The sequence below is a fragment of the Bos mutus genome, chromosome 27 (assembly GCF_027580195.1).
Source record: "Bos mutus isolate GX-2022 chromosome 27, NWIPB_WYAK_1.1, whole genome shotgun sequence".
Classification (NCBI taxonomy): Eukaryota; Metazoa; Chordata; class Mammalia; order Artiodactyla; family Bovidae; genus Bos; species Bos mutus.
The window spans coordinates 5,239,705-5,261,641 of NC_091643.1; the positions used below are offsets into that span (position 1 = coordinate 5,239,705).

General features: G+C 46.8%; 1 protein-coding gene across 8 annotated transcripts in view; it reads left to right on the forward strand.

Moving 5' to 3' along the window:
* RARB (retinoic acid receptor beta) overlaps window positions 1–21,937 on the forward strand; it is a 447,193-nt gene that overhangs the window by 323,151 nt on the left and 102,105 nt on the right. For 7 of the 8 annotated variants that reach the window (XM_070364222.1, XM_070364220.1, XM_070364223.1 and 4 more), the window contains exon 3: window positions 21,538–21,679. In XM_070364222.1, the coding sequence (XP_070220323.1) occupies window positions 21,538–21,679 (142 nt within the window). Of the gene's footprint in view, window positions 1–19,340; window positions 19,360–21,537; window positions 21,680–21,937 lie in introns of those variants that run through there. The other variant, XM_070364225.1, reaches the window with a different exon arrangement.

Consider the following 21,937-nt stretch of genomic DNA (forward strand, 5'->3'; position numbering starts at 1 on the left):
GCTGACTCGAGGTGATGACCGGGAAGCTGCTGGGAAGGGCAAGAGTTCATTCCCAAGCTCATGCCCAGTCGGGATGCCAGGCGAGGAGGGTACCGACTGTGTGGGGGGCTGACTTAGGGCTCTCACCCGAGTGGTTGCCACAGATGCCCTTTGACAGTGTGCAAAGGAAACTCACAGATGCCATGCGTGACGCAGCTCATCTGTGCATCCTGCTCTGGACTTGGCTGTTTTGCTGGGAGTTGTTTGTTGGCTGGCTTTTGACTTGGGGAAGGGAAGAACCCATGTCTGGGAGACTCGAGCTCTCTCCTGAGCAAAGCAGAGCCGTCCCACAAAAGGCAGAAACCTGAGCTTAGGCTGGAGACGTGGGGGGACCCTGTGTTTTCTCCTTCAGACTCCCAGAAATCTCAGACATCAGAGCTGGAGGGCAGGGCGAGGTGATTTCAGATGTGTGCACCGGAACTGCAAGAGTCGCTCGGCGGTCCGCCAGGGTTCCTGGCGTCCATACAGGGCAGATCCGAGACCCCCCAAGGCCTTCCTCCTTTTTCTCTCAGCCAACCCTCCGCTCCGGCAGAGTCGTTTTGTGACGGCCCAGCGTTCTTGTCCTCCTTGATCAGTAGAAGTTGACTCCAGGCCAGAATGGGAAAGTCGGGCTAAGCTTTACCGAGGCCCCTGTTGCAGAGGGGGGCAGTGAGAACATGTGGCGGGTGCCCTTGCCCACTTGCTCCTTATACAGGATGAGGGTCGGGGTGTGGCTGGGGTCAGACTGGAGGGGTGGCTGAGGTGGTCTGCTCACCCCACGGTGGTTTTGGGGCAGGGGACATACCCTGCTTTTGCTCCCAGGTCTTCACAAGTGGCATTTGGGTTTTTGTTTTTTTTGTATCCTGTTATCCAGAATTTGCCCCAGTTGCCCATGCACGCGGTTATTTTTAGGCCCTGATGGTTTCTTTGTATTTTGTGGGTGGAGGCGAGGTGTGTCCAGGTGTAGGCACTGCAGCCAAGGGTCCCAGGCCCCAGCGTGTCTCAGTTTGGCAAACTTGAGTCGTTGCCCCACGTGACCCTCCACCCATCCAGATGGACAAAGACTTCCCAAAAGCCAGCCGGGGCACTGGATGTGGTGCTGAGGATACAAGAGCTAACGAGTTGTGAAAAGTCTTTGGCTTCGTAAACTGCATCAGAACTACTCTGGTCACCTGTGGATTCGCCCAAATGAATCCCTGAGTTGCTGTGTCTGCAGGGGATGTTTTACATTTCGATAACGGTGAGACTCTTTTGGATCACATACCGACATACCCAGTACCTGTGGGCATTTGAGGAGAAGGATTAGGGCTCATTTTGAATTTCTTTTCTTTTTTTTCTGGCTGTGCCACGTGGGATCTTAGTCTCCCGACCAGGGATCGAGTCCTCGCCCCAGAGTCTTAACCACTGGACCGCCAGGGAAGTCTCTAATTTTGAATTTCTGAGTCGTAAATCCTTGCGTCTCACGAATAGTCTTATTTCATTCAAGTTCCAGTCACAATTTGTAAGTTTATCATTTAAATATATTTTCGTTGCTCTAAATATTTTTTCGGATTAGGACAAAGTCTGCAAGGATACCCAGCCGTGATGTCTTCTGATGCTTCTCGTCTTAAGACACACCTGAGGGTTGATGGCAGAGGCAGGGGGTGCTGGTGATCCCCTTCTTGCTTACCTGGGACGGCTGCCTTTCTGCGGTTGGTACCTCACTGGTTTCCTCAGCTGAGAGCTTTTTTTAAGCAACCAGGCTCTGTCCTGCCCTCATTGGTGTTTGATACAGTAATAGACACACGTTACTGATAAAAATGGGGCTCCCTCTGTGGCTCCACAGTAAAGAATCTGCCTAACCAATAACAGAAGAGGTGGGTTTGATCCTGGGTGGGGAAGATCCCCTGGAGAAGGAAATGGAAACCCACCCCAGTATTCTTGCCTGGAGAATCCCATGGACAGAGGAGCCTGGTGGGCTACCATCCACGGGGTCACAGAGAGTCAGATGTGACTTTACGACTAAAGAACAGACGAAAATAGTGACTCCGGATGGCTCATCCTTGCAGCGTGTTGAAGGTACCTTCACTAAGTGGGTGAGTGTGGCTTTCAACGCTAGACCTCGTGGCCTCTCCAGTGCTCACCGTGCGAGGCGGTGTCACGTACCACTCTCCACTTTCAACCAGGCAGATAAGGTATCAGCACAATTAAAAGTGAAAACTAATCGGGCGGCTTTGCCGGTAGTGAATGCTTACAGAACACACACTGATACAATAGACTTTAAATAATTCACGGTCGGCACTTTCTTCCTCGATCTGTAAATGAGGACACCACCAAATGCGGACGGGCGGCAGGACACCCTATCTCCCCCTCCCGCCCCAGCCCATTAAGATAACAAGATGAGGCCATGATTGGGTTCGGGGTGTTGGTGGAGCATCGCGCAGATGAACATTAAAAATTCAAAGAGCTGACGCTCTGATGCTTGGGATAAGCAACCTCGTAAAAGCCACTTGGAAACCTGAAATTACAGGTGAATTCAGCATCGACTCTTTCAGGTTGCTGCCTGGTCCTGTTCTCATGCCCACTGAGGTGCGAGGCTCAGTCCTGATGCGTCCGGCTTTGGGTGCACCCAGCAAGCTTAAGATGATGTTAAAACAAATAGGGATTTCTACATGTTGTCTTGTCTCCTTGCCGCCATTGACACGTTAAATCTCAGTTGACCGGAGTCACGTGACTCACGGCAGCTTCTCCAGCCCTGAGGATTTCTCCCACAGCTTTGACCCCTGCTGCCCACCCCGCGCCCCAGTCCAGATCCCCCAAGTCCGGTGACAGGGGTGGTCCCAGAGAGACAGAACTGCTCGACTTTTCACAGAAAGTCGCTCAGTGGTGGTCCCAGGTCTTTTGGACCAGCTAAGGGGCCCAAGATCTTTTTTTTCCCTACACCTGCCTGTGGACATCTCCTAATTATTCATTTGAGAAAACTCTGGATAAAAATACCAATCCTGAAAGCGTGTATGTTCCAAAGAAGAAGGTCAGCTGTGGCCAAGGAAGTGTTGAGTCCTGTTTGATCTAAGGAAAATAATTCCCCAAATTCTGTGTCCAGGCAGCTGCTTAAGAGAGAGGAAAAGTTCTTTTAGATGAGTTCCAAATAAACACACCCTTCCAAGTTATCTACTTTGTCCTGGGAAGGGAAAAAAAAAAGCCTGGAAGGGTAAAGGAAGTTCCATGGAATGGTCATCTGAAAAGAGCAGATGTGAGTGAAGCGCCCTGGAGCCCCCTGGGGTGCCCTGCTGGCGGGGAACGCGGGCTCCGACTGCAGGGACGACACCACACCCCCTCCCAGCCACAGAGGGACATAGCCACAGAGGAGGAAAATGTCCCTTTGATACAGGAAACAGGAGAACATAACAGTTTTTCATTCAGGATGTGTGTTTCTTCTGTCTAAAGCCAGCAGTTTTGGAAAATGAAGCTACGTGTTTAAAAATAAGGGCTCTGTTAGGAAAAATAAAATGTGTCTCCCTGCATTCATTAGCTGCCTTTAATTGAAAACTGGAGAGCACTTGAGAACTGGCAGGTGCCCCCTTTATGGTGGGACCGGTTTTCCCGCCCTCTCCCGTGTAGTCAAAAGGTTGCTCCTCCTTTTATCATCGGAAAGCCAGGATGAAATGGAGAAGCTGAGAAGGGTAACACTTAAAACGTGCTCTGTGTGCGTTCTGCCAAATCTTCTCTTATAAAACAGGCACGGAAGGCACAGAAGTCAAGGTCTCCAAGAGCTGCAGCTCCAGAAGCGCGTTTTATAACTCGAGGTGCTTGGGTGGGAGCTGTAATGTGCTAATTGCAGACGAGTTCATGCTGTTCAAAGAACTTTACCTTTTGCGCTGGGGACCTGTTCAGTCTCAGGTCTTGGCACTGTGCTGACATAATATTGCAACTTTAATTTTAAAGATCAAGAAAGAGGAGCTAGGGTGAAATTTGAGCCGATTTCTTACTAATTTGGAATAAGGAAGAAAGGAATTTGGAATAAATCATGAAGTTGGTATTGCTGTCTGAATTTCTAATACTAGAGTTTCACTGCAATGTGGGAGACCCAGGTTTGATCCCTGAATTGGGAAGATCCCCTGGAGAAGGAAACGGCAGCCTACTCCAGTATTCTTGCCTGGGAAATCCCATGGACAGAGGAGCCTGGTGGGCTACAGTCCACGGGGTCGCAAAGAGGTGAACACCACTGAGCGACTAACAGCAATAACACTGAAAATATAACTTCCTTTCTCTTTTTCCTCAATCTTGAAAATTTTGGTTGGTGGTTATATTTATTGAATTTCAGTTTCCATGCTGAGCTTTCTTGCCTTCCATTTGCTTCTACATGGAATCTCCATATGATATTTAAAAAGCGAAATAACTTGCCACCATGCTATCTTTCTGCGGAAGTACAGTTGATTTGCAGTGTTGCGCTAATTTCTGCTGAACAGCAAAGTGATTCAGTTATACACATACACGCATTCTTTTTAATATTCTTTGCCATGTCGTTTATCTCAGGGTATTGGATATAGTGCTATACAGCAGGACTTGCTGAGTGTCCATCCTGTATGTAATAGTTGACATCCACTAACCCCAAACTCTCACTCCACTGCTCCCCACCCCATCCTGCTTGGCAGCCGCCGGTCTGCTCTGTGTCCCCAATTCTGTGTCTGTTTCACGGACGGGTTCATCTGTGTCCTATTTTAGATTCCACATACACCTGACATCATACGATATTTGTCTCTCTCTGTCTGACTTTTCAGTTAGTATCATAATCCCCAGGACCATCGATGTGGCTGCAGATGGTATTACTTCATGCTTTTTTATTGCTGAGTGATCTTCCGCCGTGTATATGTACCACATTCCTGTGTCGATGGACATTCGTGTTGTTCCATGTCTGACTGCTATGAGCACGGGGTGCACTGCGTTACTTTTTGATTCGAGCAGCTGCACGTGCTGCGTCACAGAGATGATTAAGATGCCGCGTGAAAGGCTTCCTGACTTGACGAATGCCGTGAGGACCCGCCGCTGCAGTGTGGGGTGGAGGTCCTAGTAGGGTGTGCTGCTGTGGCCGTAGGGGAGTCCCTGGTGCCTGACCCTCTGAGGGGCCGTGTCGTGAACTAAAGGGCAGGGAAGGGATCTTGAGTTGCAGGGAACAGCACTGTGAAGGCTCAGAGGACAGCAGGCGTGCACTCGGGGTGGGGGCCCGGAAAAGGGACTTGGGCAGCTTTAGGGGACAGGCAGGGGTCTAGACCATTCCGGTGATGACCTGGATGTTCAGAGGGCGTGGATTTGGGGTATGGTGCCATAGCAGGCCTCAGCCTGGAGTCACCGTGGCTGTTCCACACCAGGACTGAATCCATTTTGAGAGCTGGGGCTTAAGCTGCCTGTTGGGAGACGGTGGCAGTGACAGGGCCGCGTCAGTGCTGCGGAGAAGCCGAAGGTCACACCCAGTAAATGCCTTATTTTGCAGCCATCAGACTCTTGCCAACTTCAATGGGAAGGCCTGGCCTGCTTCCCCTCCTGCCCACACATCCTCTATGACTTCTTCCTTTTCACGCCAGATTCAGGACATAACCACACACACAATGATAAGTGTGGAAAAATTCCAGCAAGAGGATCCCTGACTAGCCCCAAAAATCAACTTGGAAAAAGTACAAGAAATTTTGGTCAAAGGTTTTTATTTTTTCTGTTCTAATTTAGGTCCCTCTTCACGACACAAAACAATACCGGCACCTCCTAGTTATGGGTGTCTGTGAGAGGCCTTGGAAGGGTGTGATACACGGAGCTGTACCTTGTCACCAGCCCACATATCACGACAGAGCAAGTCCTGGCTTGCTGATGGTGGCTTGTTGCATACCACACTTCTAAAAGAGATTTAAAAATTCATCCTCCTCTGTGAAGAATTTATGTATTTTCAAGCACATTTTGGCTGCTCCTCCTGCTTACCTTTCCCCCGTCCTCGGGACAGATGAAGATCTTGAACTTGGGTCCAGAGGAGATTTAGTAATTTGCAAAGCAGCTGGGTCTGCTAACTCCTGGGCTGTGGCCGAGGACCTATTTTGGTGCGGTTTTTCTCCGAGAAAGAATTGAGATTTTTAAAACTTAAAATGCACTGGCTACTTGCCCTGTTATATTTTGAGTAATCCTGATGATAAATCGGTAACTATGGGTTTCATGGTGGAAGGGCACAAAATAACTGACCCAAGTAATCTAGAAAACAGATGTCTTTGGTTGGTTTAAAGTAAATTCTCAAGACCAGATTTAAAGAAAGCTATGTGGAGCCCAGTGAAATCATCCATTTTAGAGGAATTTTTTTTTTTTTATTCTCTTACAGTTTTTCTTTCTACTGTCTCAACTCAGATTCTTGCGAAGTGGGGAAGTGGTCCTCAAGATACTGTATTTGTAATACTTAACCTGCTGTACAGAAATCCTTTGGATAACAGAGTAACTGTAGGGCCTCATATTCTTCAGCTTCTTTCTGCTTCACTCTTTCTCTTGGTGGCTCCCAAGGAGGAGTTGGCACATTCAGGAGGCATATGGATGAGCTTCTAGATTCCCTCCTGAGACTGCGCCTAAACGTATGTGCTATCTGGAAGGAAATTTTATTCAGTTCTGAGAAAGTTCTCCGTCTTCTTTCTACCCCTCCCAGGTCCCTCCCAAAGTCCCTTATCCAAGCGGGAAATAAAGCCCAAAGTAGAACATCAAATACCTCCTGAATGGTTTTCCCTTCTGGCTCTTTCTGGAGCCATTGAATTGCCCAGAAGCATCCCCAGGAGATCTAAAGCATCCTGGTGGTGGACTGCTTAATTCTGTCTCATCTGCAGTCTTACAGCTAGCCTTGAGGTCATCCAGAGGAGAAGGTTTTCAGGTCCTCACGGAGGAAGAAAGTCAGAGACCTTTGCTGGAGATGGTATTCTAGGGCCAGGACTGGCTGTTTGGTTTGCAGGACCCAGGCAAAATGAAACTGCTCACCTCCCTTTCAAAAATGGTCCAGAAGTTCCAGACAGTGGCAGCAGAGCAGTAAACCAAAGGCAAGACCCTTCCAGGGCTGGGCTCTGTGTGGCCGCCCAGGACACGCGTACACTTCTAAAAACAGCCGGTTTAACTGGTAGTGTTTACTTGTCTTGTGAAACTCTCCTCCTCAAATCTTGTTTGTGATCGTTGGTCCCCAAACCTGATAGATTGCCTACCCGTAGCACGGGTTTATAATAATCAACCAGACTATATGACAGCTGAGCACTTTCAAAAGCTCTTATCCAAGATCATGCTTTGGAAATATAAAAAGCTACTTTTTTTCACCTAAATTGAAAGACGTTTTGTCCAATCAATTAAACTCTTCTTACTTGTTAGTCCCAGTTCATTTTACCCAGTGGCATTTCTTCCCCAGATCATGTTCCTCTAAAATAAAGAGCATTGTGGACTGAATGCACTGGCTCTGTGCCCGTCCTGGGACGTGGAAGACTCTAGAAGTTGAAACCTTAATCTTGGGTGTTGTGAGTTCAGGTTCCAGTTAGGAACCCAGGCCACCTTTGCAAACTTGGTATTCCTGGGGAGTTCTAATTAACAGGGGATTAGAAGGATTGAGAGCATTGGCCTCTGGGTCTAACAGGGGTTGAGCTCTCAGGGGCTCGCCTAACAAAGTCCAGGAAAAGGCCATAATCACCCTCTTCTGGAAAGACTGGCTCCCACAGAGATGAGGTTTTTGCTAAATCTGTAGTCTTTGCCTTCTTAAGAACCATCTTTCTAGGCATCTTCCCAAATAAAGCAAGTGTTAGTCACTCAGCTGTGTCTGACTCTCTGCAACTCCATGGACTGTATAGCCCACCAGGCTCCTCTGTCCATGGGATTTTCCAGGCAAGATCTGGAGTGGGTTGCCAGGCCCTGCTCCAGGGGATCTTCCTGACTCAGGGATTGAACCCAGATCTCCTGCACTATAGGCAGATTCCTTACCATTTGGGCTATCTGTCTGCCTTCCTGACCTGACCCTGTCTGCCCATCACCCCCAAAATAAAGGCTTGTCTTTCTAACCTGGACAAGAGTCAGTGTGCTCAAGAGACTTCCGGTCTGAGGGAGTTGGCAGGAGAGTGTTGGGGCTGAAAGACGTGGTCAAGGGGAAGGACTCAGAGGCCGCTTTCCCAGGAGCAGGCAAGTGGCGCCGTGGGGCTCGGGGCCTCCTAGGAGCTAGGCTGTCCACCTCCACGTGGACACCCGTTCACCTTTGCTGAATTCCCAGTAGTGGTGCCTTGCCCTGGCAGGGGCTTTTATTTTTTAACAAAAAAAATGAATGGCTCTATGCCCGTGCCCCTTGGCATGACACGACGTTCTTGTGTGGAGCGTGGCTCCCACGGCGTTTTCCTCGGGTGGCGCAGAGCGGCCCCCGGCCTGGCCGGCCAGTGATCTCGGTCCCCTGTGTGCCCAGCCTCCCCGCGGGGGAGGAAGCTCTCTGTTTGTCATCAAAACAGCGGGCTGTTTTTCTACTTTCTCCCTCCCTCTCACCATTGTCTTTCAGTGGGGTGAAAAGGTCTTCACTTTTCTCTTTCTCCCCCCAAATCTGGCTATTAATAACTTCTCAGACGTTGTCACGCATAGACTTCTACTCAGTCCAGAGGGTGTTTTTTGTTTGTTTAAGGCAACGTGTTTCCTGGTCTGAAAGCCGCGTTTCCCAAAGTAGCTGCGATGGGAGTATTCCACCCTCACCTCCCACTGGCAGCTCCTCTGCTTCTGGCTAGAAATGGGAATTGCAGGTCTGTGCTTGGCCAGCCCGAGTCTCTGTGCCAGGCTCGCTGGCCCGGGGGATGCCCACCTGGGGCAGCCACCTGCTTGCTACTCTTGGATCGAGCTGGGATCACAGTCGATTCCTTTTAAAGAGCGACAAATGATGACTAACACTCCTCACTTCTCTCTCTCTCCTCTCACTCTGGAAGGAGGAAGCACCCTTTTGAACTTTGCACGGGATAGAAATCAACTCCGCTGAAGCCCAGTGCAAACACGTGTGACACCCATGCTATCTTTTGGATGAACTTCTCCTGGCCCAATGTGTTTTATGGTGAATTTGGGGACAAGTTGCCTTTTTTTCGGAAAAACAAAAAAGGCTTAACTTCGTGCCTTTCTTCCAGAGATCATGACACTTTCTATACTTGTTAAACCCGACGAAAGGGGCTCTAAAACGGAAAAAGCAGCTTCCATCCAAAACACTGCATTGTGAATTCTCAAAATCATCTTGAGGATTAAGCAGGAGTCAGCTGATTGTGCTGTCATTTAGGAAATCAGAGATTCTTGGCCTACGTTCCTGCTCAAACCTAAGGGCTTTAGGTATTTGTATTCTTAAATAATGATTTTTTTTTTATTGTGGTAAAAGTCATGTAATATAAAACATACTATTTTAACCATATTTGATTGTACAGTTCAGCTGCACTAAGTACATTCACACTGTTGTATAATGTTCACCATCATCCATCTTCTGAATTTTTCTTTCCCAGGTTGAAACTCTGCCCCCACCAAACACTAACCACCTCCCCAATCCCTGCTCCCTCCCACCCCCTGGCCCCATGATACCCAGAGCTCGATGATCTGCTTCAGTTCAGTTCAGTTGCTCAGTCATGTCCAACTCTTTGCGACCCCAGGGACTGCAGCAAGCCAGGCCTCCCTGTCCATCACCATCTCCTGGAGTTCACTGTAACTCATGTCCGTTGAGTCGGTGATGCCATCCAACCACCTCATCCTCTGTCGTCCCCTTCTCCTCCTGCCCTCAATCTCTCCCAGCATCAGGGTCTTTTCCAATGAGTCAGCTCTTCACATCAGGTGGCCAAAGTATTGGAGTTTCAGCTTCAGCATAGTCCTTCCAATGAATATTCAGGACTGATCTCCTTTAGGATTGACTGGTTGGATCTCCTTGCAGTCCAAGGGACTCTCAAGAGTCTTTTCCAACACCATAGTTCAAAAGCATTAATTCTTCAGCACTCAGCTTCCTTTATATGTTAAATTAATGCAGGATGAAATCAGTGGTGCCCAGCTTGGCAGAATACACTGCTGACCTTGGTCCTCGCCTGCACAGAAGAGGGAGTTCCTTTCCAGCAAGTGCCTGGCCTGGCCTTCCTGACCTGACCCCGTCTGCCCATCAGCTCCCTGTCCCCACTGTGGCTGCACACACACGCCCATCACTCACCTCTCTGCCAGTCTGCACCGCTGGCCCTTCCCTGTCCTTCCTCACCGCGACCTCTGCTCACCCACAGTGTTTTAACCCTATTGGACTGTAGCTGATTTACAAGGTCGTGGTAGCTGCAGGTGTCCGGCAAAGTGATTCGGTTAAACATATGCACGGATCCACTCTTTTAAAGAGTTTTCCCAGATAGGCCATTCCAGAGTCTTGAGCAGAGTCCCCTGTGCTGTACAGCAGGGCCTTACTAGTTACTATTGTATACACGATAGCGTGTGGATGTCAATCGCAAACCCTCGATTTGTGTGTGCCCGCTGTGTGCCAGGCACTGTACTGGGCTCTTCTGCTTCCCTACTGCTTGGTTCACTTGACTTCTCACTCCTGGTAGGTTGGAGAAGGGCAGTCCGTATCCACGTTTGCCGTCGTGGTGTGCCCCGGGAGAGCCCACCACCTCTACCCCAGTTAAACGGCCCTGAGTGAGTGGATTATGAATGGGTCTTGGGAGTCACGAGGCTGCCTGCCCACAGTAGCCCGTGTTGTCCAGAAATTCACAGCGCTGTTCTGTCCTATTTGGATATCTTTATTTTAAACACAAGATATATATTGGAAACTGTCCAGAAGAAAGCTTTGGAAAAAGAGGTTTTGCCAGGAACAAGAGCTGCCATTCATCAGGCCCTTGCTGTGTGCTGGGCGTCGTACCAACACTTTTTGCATTTCCTGATCAGAGGCACCGAGTGGGCCTATGAAGTAGGCGCTTTCAGTATCCCCATTTTACGGAGGGGGAAACTGAGGCCTTGGTGTAACTTGTGCAGAGTCACACAGACAGTAAGTGACCAAGTCAGAGTTTTGTTTGTTTGTTTTGTTTTATAAGCAACAAACATTTATTTCTCACAGTTCTGGAGGCTGGAAAATCCAAGATCAAGGCTCTTGGCAGATTCAGAGTTTTGTGAAGTCCTGCTTCCGGGACGAATGTCTCTTCCCTTTACCCTCACATGGGGGCGGAAAGGGCAGGCTAGCTCTCTGGGGTCTTCCTAAAGGGTTCTACCCTTATGGCCTTGCAGTCAGTGTTCAGGGTTGATTTCCTTTAGCATCGACTGCTTTGACCTCCTTGCTGTCCAAGGGCCTCTCAGGAGTCTCCTGCAGCACCACTACTGGAAAGCATCGGTTTTTCGGTGCTCAGCCTGAAGGCAAAAGGAGAAGTGGGCGGCAGAGAATGAGATGGTTAGATAGCATCACCGACTGAATTGACGTGAATTTGAGCAAACTCCAGAAGATAGTAGAGGACAGAGGAGCCTGGTGTGCTGCAGTCCTTGGGTTCACAAAGTTGGACACAACATAGTGACTTAACAACAACAACAAACCTTTATGACCTAAGTGCTTCCCAAATGCCCCACCTCCCGATACCATCATACTGAGCGGTAGACTTGAGTGAAGGAATTACTGGGGGATACATTCAGTCTTCAGCGGGAGGATCGTCAGAGGGGGTCCTGGGCATCATAGGGTGTGTGGCACCATCTCTAGCGTCTATTCACCAGTTGCCAGCCATGTACATTATAACAACAAAAACATCCCTTCAGTTCAGTTCAGTCGCTCAGTCGTGTCCAACTCTTTGCGACCCCATGAATTGCAGCACACCAGGCCTCCCTGTCCATCACCAACTCCCGGAGTTCACTCAGACTCATGTCCATCGAGTCAGTGATGCCATCCAGACATCTCATCCTCTGTCGTCCCCTTCTCCTCCTGCCCCCAATCCCTCCCAGCATCAGAGTCTTTTCCAATGAGTCAGCTCTTCGCATGAGGTGGCTAAAGTACTGGAGTTTCAGCTTAGGGGTCAAAAATCACAGCCCTGCTCCCACTGGGAACCATTCTGTAAGATAAGACATTATATATAATCATTCATTACACAAAGTACAGGCCATTGTTTTTTGCAAAAATATTGTGAAGTCTAATTCTTTTTTTAAAAAACCTTTTTATTTTGTTTTGAAGCCTAGCCAATTAACAGTGCTTTGACAGCTTCAGGTGAACAGTGGAGGGACTCAGACATCCATATACAGGTATCCATTCTCCTCCAAACTCCCCTCCCTTCCCGGCTGCCACGTGAGTTCCACGTGCTGCACAGTAGGTCTCTGAGGGTTATCCATTTTAGATACAGCAGTGTGTACACGTCCGTCCCAGACTCCCCAGCTGTCCCTTCCCCTGGCAGCCATGAGTTAGTTCTCTAAGTCTGTGAGTCGCCTTCTGTTTTGTAAGCAAGTTCATAGTATCATTTATTTTTAGATTCCACATATAAGGGACCTCATAGAATATTTCTTCTTCTCTGTCTGACTATCTCTAGGTCCATCATGTTGCTGCAAATGGCATATTTCATTCTTTTTAGTGGCTGAGTAATATTCCATTGTATATATGTACCACATCGTCCTTATCCATTCCTCTGTTGATGGACATCTAGGTTGCTTCCATGTCTTGGCTATTATAAACAGTGCTGCGATGAACATTGGGGTGCATTTATCCTTCCGGATCATGTTTTTCTCCAGATATATGCCCAGGGGTGGGATTGCAGGGTCGTATGGTGACTCTATTTTTAGTTTTTTAAGGGACTTCCATAATGTTCTCCTTTGTGGCTACACCAATTTACATTCCCACCAACAGTGTAGGAAGATTTCCTTCTCTCCACACCCTCTCCAGCATTTACTATTTGTGGGTTTTTTGATAGTAGCCACTCTGGCTGGTGTGAGGTGATATCTCATTGTGGTTTTGACTTGAATTTCTCTTATAATTAGTGAGGTTGAACGTCTTTTCATATGCCTCTTGGCCATTTGTATGTCTTCTTTGTGGAAATGTCTATTTAGGGCTTCTGCCCACTTGTTGATTGAACTGTTGGTTTTTGTGCTGTTAAACATCATGAGCTGTTTGTAAATTTTGGAGACTAATCCCTTGTCAGTCACATCAGTTGCAAATATTTCCTCCCAATCTGTGGGTTGTCTTTTTGGTTTATTGTTTATTGTATCCTCTGCTGTGCAGAAGCTTTGAGTTTAAATAGGTCCCATTTGTTTATTTTTATTTCCATTATTCTGGGAGATGAAAAAGATATTGCTGCAGTTTATGTCAGAGTGTTCTGCCTATGTTTTCCTTTAGGAGTTTGTAGTGTCCAGTCTCAGATTTAGGTCTTTAGTTCATTTTGAGCTTACTTTTGTGTTTGGTGTTAAAGAATGATCTAATTTCATTTTTTTACATGTAGCTGTCAGTACTCCCAGCACCGTTCTTTGAAGAGACTCTCTTTCGAACGTTATGTAGTCTTGTCTCCTTTGTCATAGGTTAATTGATCATAGGTGCGTGGTTTTAATTCTGTTTTCTATCCTGTTCCATTGATTTCTGTTTTTGTGCCAGTACCATACTGTTTTGATGACTACAGCTTTGTAGTATAGTCTGAAGTCAGGGAGCCTGATTCCTCCAGCTCCATTTTTCTTTCTCAAGACTGCTTTGGCTATTTGGGTCTTTGGGGACTCCATATAAATTTTAAGATTTTTTTTTGTTCTAATTCTGTGAAAAATGTCATTGGTAATATAATAGGGATTGCATTGAATCTATAGATTGCCTTGGGTAGTATACTCACTTTAACAATATTGATTCTTCCAATCCACAGACATGGTATATCTTTCCATGTGCTCGTTTCTTCTTTGATTTCTTTCATCAGCATCTTATACTTTTTAGAGAACAGGTCTTTTGTTTCCTTAGGTAGGTTTGTTCCTCAGTATTTTATTCTTTTTAATGCAATGGTAAATAGAATTGTTTCTTGAATTTCTCTTTTTGATCTTTTGTTGTTAGTTTATAGAAATGCAGCAGATTTCTGTATATTAATTTTGTAACCTGCAACATTACCAAATTCATTGAAGACTTCTAGTAGTTTTTTGGAACAAGACATTATATATAATTGTACGTAAAGCCTAATTCTTAGCCACTTCCTTTGTAGCTTAGTTGGTAAAGAACCTGCCTGTAATGCAGGAGACCTGGGTTCAATTCTTGGGTCAGGAAGATCCCCTGGAGGAGGAAACGGCAACCCACTCCAGTATTCTTGCCTGGACAGAGGAGCCTGGTGGGCTACACAGTTCACAGGGTCACAAGAGTCAGACACGACTAAGCAACTAAACCACCATAAAGGAGAGGGTGAGATGGGCCTCCTGTTTCCTTGTCCTTTGTAGGTTTGGAACATTTGACTAGCTCGTCAAGGGAATTAGGAATCTTAAGTATTTAGGTATAGGAAAATATTTAGGTTTGCAAGAGACAGTTACCTTTCCTTCTGATTTATGATTGTTTATGTCCTGTAGATAGTAGGTCAGTTAGTACAAGGGCACCTTGTATCCCTAAAGGAAGACAAACAAAATCTGAGTAGGACGTGGGTGTTCCGTGGTTATTACTAAGATATGAAGCAGATGGCTCACAAATGGCTCCAAGGCCTATGTGGCCTTCTCTACCATCAGTTCAGTTCACTCACTCAGTTGTGTCTAACTCTTTGCGACCCCATGAATCGCAGCATGCCAGGCCTCCCTGTCCATCACCAATTCCCAGAGCTCACTCAAACTCAGGTCTGTTGAGTTGGTGATGCCATCCAGCCATCTCATCCTCTGTCGTCCCCTTCTCCTCCTGCCCCCAATCCCTCCCAGCATCAGAGTCTTTTCCAATGAGTCAACTCTTTGCATGAGGTGGCCAAAGTACTGGAGTTTCAGCTTTAACATCATTCCTTCCAAAGAACACCCAGGGCTGATCTCCTTCAGAATGGACTGGTTGGATCTCCTTGCAGTCCAAGGGACTCTCAAGAGTCTTCTCCAACACCACAGTTCAAAAGCATCAATTCTTCGGCGCTCAGCTTTCTTCACAATCCAACTCTCACATCCATACATGACCACTGGAAAAACCATAGCCTTGACCAGATGAACCTCTGTTGGCAAAGTAATGTCTCTGCTTTTGAATATACTATCTAGGTTGGCCATAACTTTCCTTCCAAGGAGTAAGCATGTTTTAATTTCCTGGCTGCAGTCACCATCTGCAGTGATTTTGGAGCCCAGAAAAATAAAGTCTGACACTGTTTCCACTGTTGCCCCATCTATTTCCCATGAAATGATGGGACCGGATGCCATGATCTTAGTTTTCTGAATGTTGAGCTTTAAGGCAACTTTTTCACTCCCCTCTTTCACTTTATCAAGAGGCTCTTTAGTTCTTCTTCACTTTCTGCCATAGGGTGGTATCATCTGCATATCTGAGGCTATTGATATTTCTCCTAGCAATATTGATTCCAGCTTGTGCTTCTTCCAGTCCAGCGTTTCTCATGATGTACTCTGCATAGAAGTTAAATAAGCAGGGTGACAATATACAGCCTTGACGTACTTTTCCTATTTGGAACCAGTCTGTTGTTCCATGTCCAGTTCTAATTGTTGGGAGGGGTTTTTTTTGGTTGAACCCTCATTCTTTGATAGCATGAATAGAAGAGCGTGAAGTAAGAAAGGTTGAAAAACCCATGCTTAGGAAACACTTGACTCAGTTTGTGATGCAGGTCTGCCTGCTTGACCTCGTGGCAGAAAACCAGGTCCTCAGGCTAACTGGTGACTGGCGACTGAGCCAGTTCCGGGGGTTGGCACTGCAGCCTCAGTCTGGCCACAGACACCCGCCCCGGGTCCCCACAGAGGTGAGCTGAGGTCTCCACTCCAAGAGAAAGCTGAAGCCATCTGAAAGCCCTCTGGTTGATATCTTTTAAACCCAAAGCCAGTCCTAAGAAATCGTAGTTGTTTCTGGCTTCGCTTTTCTCATTCATTTTATTGAGGTATATTTGCTGTACAATGTTGTGTTAATTTCTGCACGACAGTGACCCAGGTATACACACACTTGCTTGCTTTTTCATACTCTTTTCCGTGATGGCTTATCGCAGGGTATTCCATATAGTTCCCTGTGCTATCCTGTGGGCTCTTGTTCATCCATCTTACATATAGAGGTTTGCAGCCGCTAATCCCAGACTCTGGGGCCATCCCTCCTCCACCCCTCCTCCACCTCGGCCGCCACAGAGCTGTCCTCTGTGTCCGTGAGTCTGAAGGAGCCGCGGCTGTTGCCCTGCAGGTGGAAGGTCTGTCTGTCCTTTGTCTCCACACGCCCCGCCTCCTCACTGTTTGCTGCGCCCCCGGAAGCCCCCTCATCCTCGCCCTCAAGCTGTCTCAGCGTGCCCCTCCCTGCTGTGATGACCCACTGGGGATCTCAGAAACATACACCTGGGAAGGGTCCCGGGACTTAGCCACCAGCCCCTCACTGAGGGGATGGGTGGGCCCAGCTCCCCGCGGGGACTCCCCAGGCCACCCCTCAGCTTCCCCTCCAGGGCCCTGCCCGCCTCCCCTCTCCCCTGCGGCCGCACCTCCGAGGAAGAGGACGGAGTCCTTCACCTGGACCTGCTCGGCTTTTCCGCCTCTTCTCCTGGACGTGTGTCTCTACCCATCCACGGCTGCAAGAACTACCACACTTGAATTTGGTACTACTTTATGGAAATGTTTTGTTGTTTTTACTTTTTAAAGAATTTTTAAATTTAACTTTTATTTTATGTTGAAATCTAGTTGATTCCCACTGTTGTGTTAGTTTCTGCTGTATAGCAAAGTGACAAATTTACACACACACGTGTGTCCACTCTTTGTCAGATTCTTTTCCCGTACTGGTCACTACAGACTACTGAGCAGAGTTTTCTGTGCTCTGAGTAGGTCCTTGTTGATTGTCTATTTTATACATGTGTGTGTGTTAATCCCCAACTCCTCATTTGTCCCTCCCTTCCCCTTGGGTAACCATAAGTTTATTTTAAAAGTCTATGAATCTGTTTCTGTTTGAACTCAATATTTCTAAAGCCCATTTTACATATGACAAATTTCGGCTACAGTTTTTTTGTTTTGCTTTTTTGTGGGAGAGGCTACAGTTTTTTGATTCTCAAATTACGAGGCTCTCAATTTTAGGTGGGACAGATTCCTGGCTTTAAACCTCATTGAGTCACATAGTGAGAAACGTGTTTATTATCTCTCAGTCCCTCGAAGGAAAGTCTCAAGGTAGGGCTGATCTCGTCCTCAGTCTTGCTGTGTCCCTTTTCTGCCAGAAGAGAGGAGGCTGGACTCCAAGTCCTTAGCACAACCCGGATCCAGGAAGAGTGAAATCACTTATGGTTATTATTTTTTTATTATTATTAATGTATTTAATTTTTGGCCGTGCTGGGTCTTCGTTGCTACGTGGGCTTCTCTCTAGCTGTGGAAAGCAGGGAGCTACCCTTGAGTGCTGTGCGCTGGCTTCCCACTGCAGTGGCTGCTGCTGTTGAGGAGCACAGGCTTTCAGCGCAGGCTCAGCAGCTGTGGCACGTGGGCATAGTTGCTCTGCAGCGTGTGGGATCTTCCCAGAGCAGGGATCGAACCCATGTCCCCTGCACTGGCAGGCGGAATCTTATCCACTGTGCCACCAGGGAAGTCCTGACTACTGTTCTGCTAGACTTCACTCTGTTTATTAATGGCACCCCACTCCAGCACTCTTGCCTGGAAAATCCCATGGATGGAGGAGCCTGGAAGGCTGCAGTCCATGGGGTCGCTGAGGGTCGGACACGACTGAGCGACTTCACTTTCACTTTTCACTTTCATGCATTGGAGAAGGAAATGGCAACCCACTCCAGGGTTCTTGCCTGGAGAATCCCAGGGACGGGGGAGCCTGGTGGGCTGCTGTCTATGGGGTCGCACAGAGTCGGACACGACTGATGTGACTCAGCAGCAGCAGCAGCAGCAGCAGCATCCCTCTCATTATTTAATGACAGTGCTAGCTTTTGAATTGAGCCAGAGGTTAAAGGTTTTCATTTTAAATAATGCTAGAAATAAAAGAAGTCTCAACCTAGATAAAAACATTAGGTCGATTAAAATGTTGGTGGCACGGGGCTATGGTGCCACCCACACGCATGCACACATGAGATCCTCCAAGCAGTGGAAATGAGGTTTACCGGACAGCTCACGGTACCTACTGCAGGGGAGGGAGATCAGGACAAGACAGGCCCCTCTGTGGCTGCCACGGGCATTTCCATTCACCCAGCCCGTGTGCAAAAGTACCTGAGAGCATCCGTCCTAGCCAGCAAGTGTCCTGTCGTGGTGGAAATAATTTCCTGAAACTCAGATTCCCCTTCTGAAACGCAGCCTAAACTCTGATTTGGAAAACTAAGAAGTCCTATTTAGTTACCGCTATCACTGTCGCTGAGCCTCACTCCCTGGATAATCAGTGATGTATAACGTTCTTAAGCCTCTCTTGTTCCATCTCGGTGTCATGAGATTGGTTTCCTCTCCTCCATGCTCCCTCGCCAAGAATGTGCCGAACTGAATATTCGGTTTTTAATAAACGGAGGAGGCCACCTTTGTCCACACCTCACTGGCCTCATGCCTGCAGAGACTGGATCTTCCAAGTGTCAGTGTTTCTTGGCAGTAGAGCAGAGAAGTGTTTGTAAATAGGGTTTGTACATCTGGCAGCCAGAAGTGTCCTGTATGTATTAATATTTTCTGCAGGAAAAGATACATTTGAAGTGACCATAGGGCACAGATTCTCTTAGAGTTGCAGAGTATTTATAGCCTGTTATTTTAGATTCTGAGCATATTTGTAGCTCCAGAGGTACAAAAATAAACTATGTTTTCTTGGAAAAATGTGTGTATCTGGGATGTGACAGGAGTTGCAACCTTAAACAAGATTTCCAGGCATTTATGGTTTAACCATGCCAGTGAAAATATGTTATGTAGACATTAAAATTCTAGGGTGCCCACGTACATATCCTAAATGATGTGTGTTACATGAGCTTTCTTGGCCACTGTGCTTTAGCTTTGAAGGTTTTTAGTTCTGGCTCCTGGAGTGCTGTTAGTGTACTGCAGGGAAAGGTGAACTCAAATGGTGAGTCTTATTTGCGGTTCAGCACGTTGGGTGGCGTGTTTCTTAGGTTCAGGAGAATTGTGTCTGATGTAGGTAAAAGTTGCATCACAATTGATAAGGTAAAACTCCTTGCGTTTATTGCCCCTAGCAGCAGAGAGGTTACTGATGGGCGATTGGAAGAGGAAAAAGACAGCAGGTTTCCTCGTCAGTCACTATTCATTCATCTGCGTGTTAACAAGCATCACTCAATTTCCCATTCTCTGCAGAGCTGTGTGGGAAGATGGGTAAGCAGAGAGGGGAAGGCGGGGACCCTGTGCTCCTGGAGCCTAAAGTTTGATTTTTTTCATCTGAGTGTCAAAAAATCAAGATAAATTTCTTCTTCGGTCAAATTGTAACACCCAAAAGTTAATAAACAGTGAAAGTGGAGTCGCTCAGTCGTGTCCAACTCTTTGTGACCCCCGTGGACTATAGCCAGGCTCCTCTGCCCATGGGATTCTCCAGGCAAGAATACTGGAGTGGGTTGCCATTTCCTTCTCCAGGGGATCTTCCCGACCCAGGGATCGAACCCGGGTCTCCCGCACTGCAGGCAGACGCTTTACCCTCTGAGCCACCAGGGAAGCCCTAATAAACAGTAACTTATTCAAATATGCAGTAAACACATATTGAGGATTTACTGTCATTAATGAGGAAAAGAGGAGGAGGACAAATTGGTTCAAAGAAGGATATGAGCAAACGCCTCGGTAGGTAGCTGCACAGACAGACAGTGTACCTGATACAGTGACGGGAAAGAAGAATGCTGGCATAAGATGGCGAGGTTAGACACACCTGGTCAATGCCTGCAAGGCAACACAACAGTCATCTTTGGTTATATCTCAGCTGGGCAGGAATCTTTGGATCTGTAACAGACCAATGTGATTCTTAAGTTACCAGTCTTCTACAGTCTTTACAGAGTCAGGGTGCAGTCAATAATAAGCAGTAAGTTACAGTTACGTTTCCTGAAACCGTTGGATGACTGGGTGAGTTTATGAGTCAGTGCCGCGCATGCAGACTTTGTGCGAGCACCGCGCATACGTGGCTGCTGAGCGTTTGAAATGTGGCTAGTACAAGTGAGGAGTCAATTTTTAATTTTGTTTAATTTTTAACACACAGAATGGGAGAAAATATCTGCAAACAAAGCAACCACAAGGAATTAATCTCCAAAATTGACAATGAGTTTGTGCTGCTTAATATAAAAAAAAGAACCCAATCAAAACTAGGTAAAAGATCTAAGTAGACATTTCTCCAGAGAAAACATACCGATGGCCAAGAGGCATGTGAATAAAGACTCTCAACATCGCTAATTATTAGAGAAATTCAAACCAAAACTGCAATGAGGTAGCACCTCACAAGAGCCATAGTGGCCATCATCAAAAAGTCTACACATAAGAAATGCCAGAGACGGTGTGGAGGAAAGGCGGAGCCCTCCCAGTGCTGGTGGGAATGCAAACTGGTGCAGCCACTGTGGAGAACAGCTGGAGGCTCCTTACACTAAAAATAGAGCTACCATAGGACCCTGCAGTCCCACCCCGGGCGTATATCTGGAGAAAACCATGGTTCAAAAGGATACATCCCACCATGTTCATTGTAGCACTGTTTACGATAGCCAAGACATGGAAGCTGCCCAAATGTCCGCTGACAGATGAATGGATAAAGAAGTTATGGTCCATGTATACAGTGGGATACTACTCAGCCACTGAACTGGGATGGACGTGGAGATTATCATAGTAATTTTATTTAATTTTCATCAATTTTGACTTAAATGACCACACGTGATTAACAGCTACCTTTTTGGACAACACAACTCTAATACGCCATTAAATGACCAAGTGTCATTTTTCTGCCTTGTTTCCAACCGTGGCTAATACTTTTCTTAAACACGCTGTAAGTTAAGTCACGTTTTCTTAAACACGCTGTAAGTTAAGTCACGTTTTAAATATGGTTACATGAGCTAAATATGTAAAAGGAATTGGAGAGGACACCTTTGAAAAGACCTGATTCTTTCATGAAGCATATAATTTCTTCTGCAAATTGAATGCTTCTTCTGTTGGGTTTCTTGACAGTAGACTCACCTGAAGTCACTCTGGCCAACGTGGGAACCACTTAGGAAGTTAAGCCTCTCTGGAGGAACGTCAGCTGTGCATTGTACTTCCCAAGGCATTCATTTTCTTTTAGCAAGATAATAACAGTCATGTCCAGTTTTGATTAAAAGGAACTTTCTGCTTTGCAGCAAAGGGAGAGACTATGAATATGACTATCATATTTCACAAGGATACAAGGATTTTAAGGCTTAAATAAGTTAACTTTTCTGCTGCCATCACTTCATTACTCAGAACGAGCAGTCAATGCATTGATAAGGTTGACTTTGATTTCTCATGAAGCTCGGTAGTCTTGCTTAATTTTCTCCTCTTTTCACTTGCCCGCAGGGCTTTTTCCGCAGAAGTATTCAGAAGAACATGATTTACACTTGTCACCGAGATAAGAATTGTGTTATTAATAAAGTCACCAGGAATCGATGCCAGTACTGTCGACTCCAGAAGTGCTTTGAAGTGGGGATGTCCAAAGAATGTAAGTGGAGCTTCAAAAATTCTTTTTCTCTTTGCTTTATCTATAAATATGATGACTCAGCCTCCAAAATCAAGTTGTGGAGGACATCAGCATGTGGAATTCAGACATGACACTAATGATTTATTGCCATGGTTAGGTGTCAACAGAGATGGCATGGAAATAGAAAACTGGGCGTTTTCAGATAAAATTTGAGTGGCATTTGGTGAAAGGGGAGGAGCTGGGTGTCGTGTTTGTATTCCAGGGCAGTTCGTAACTGAC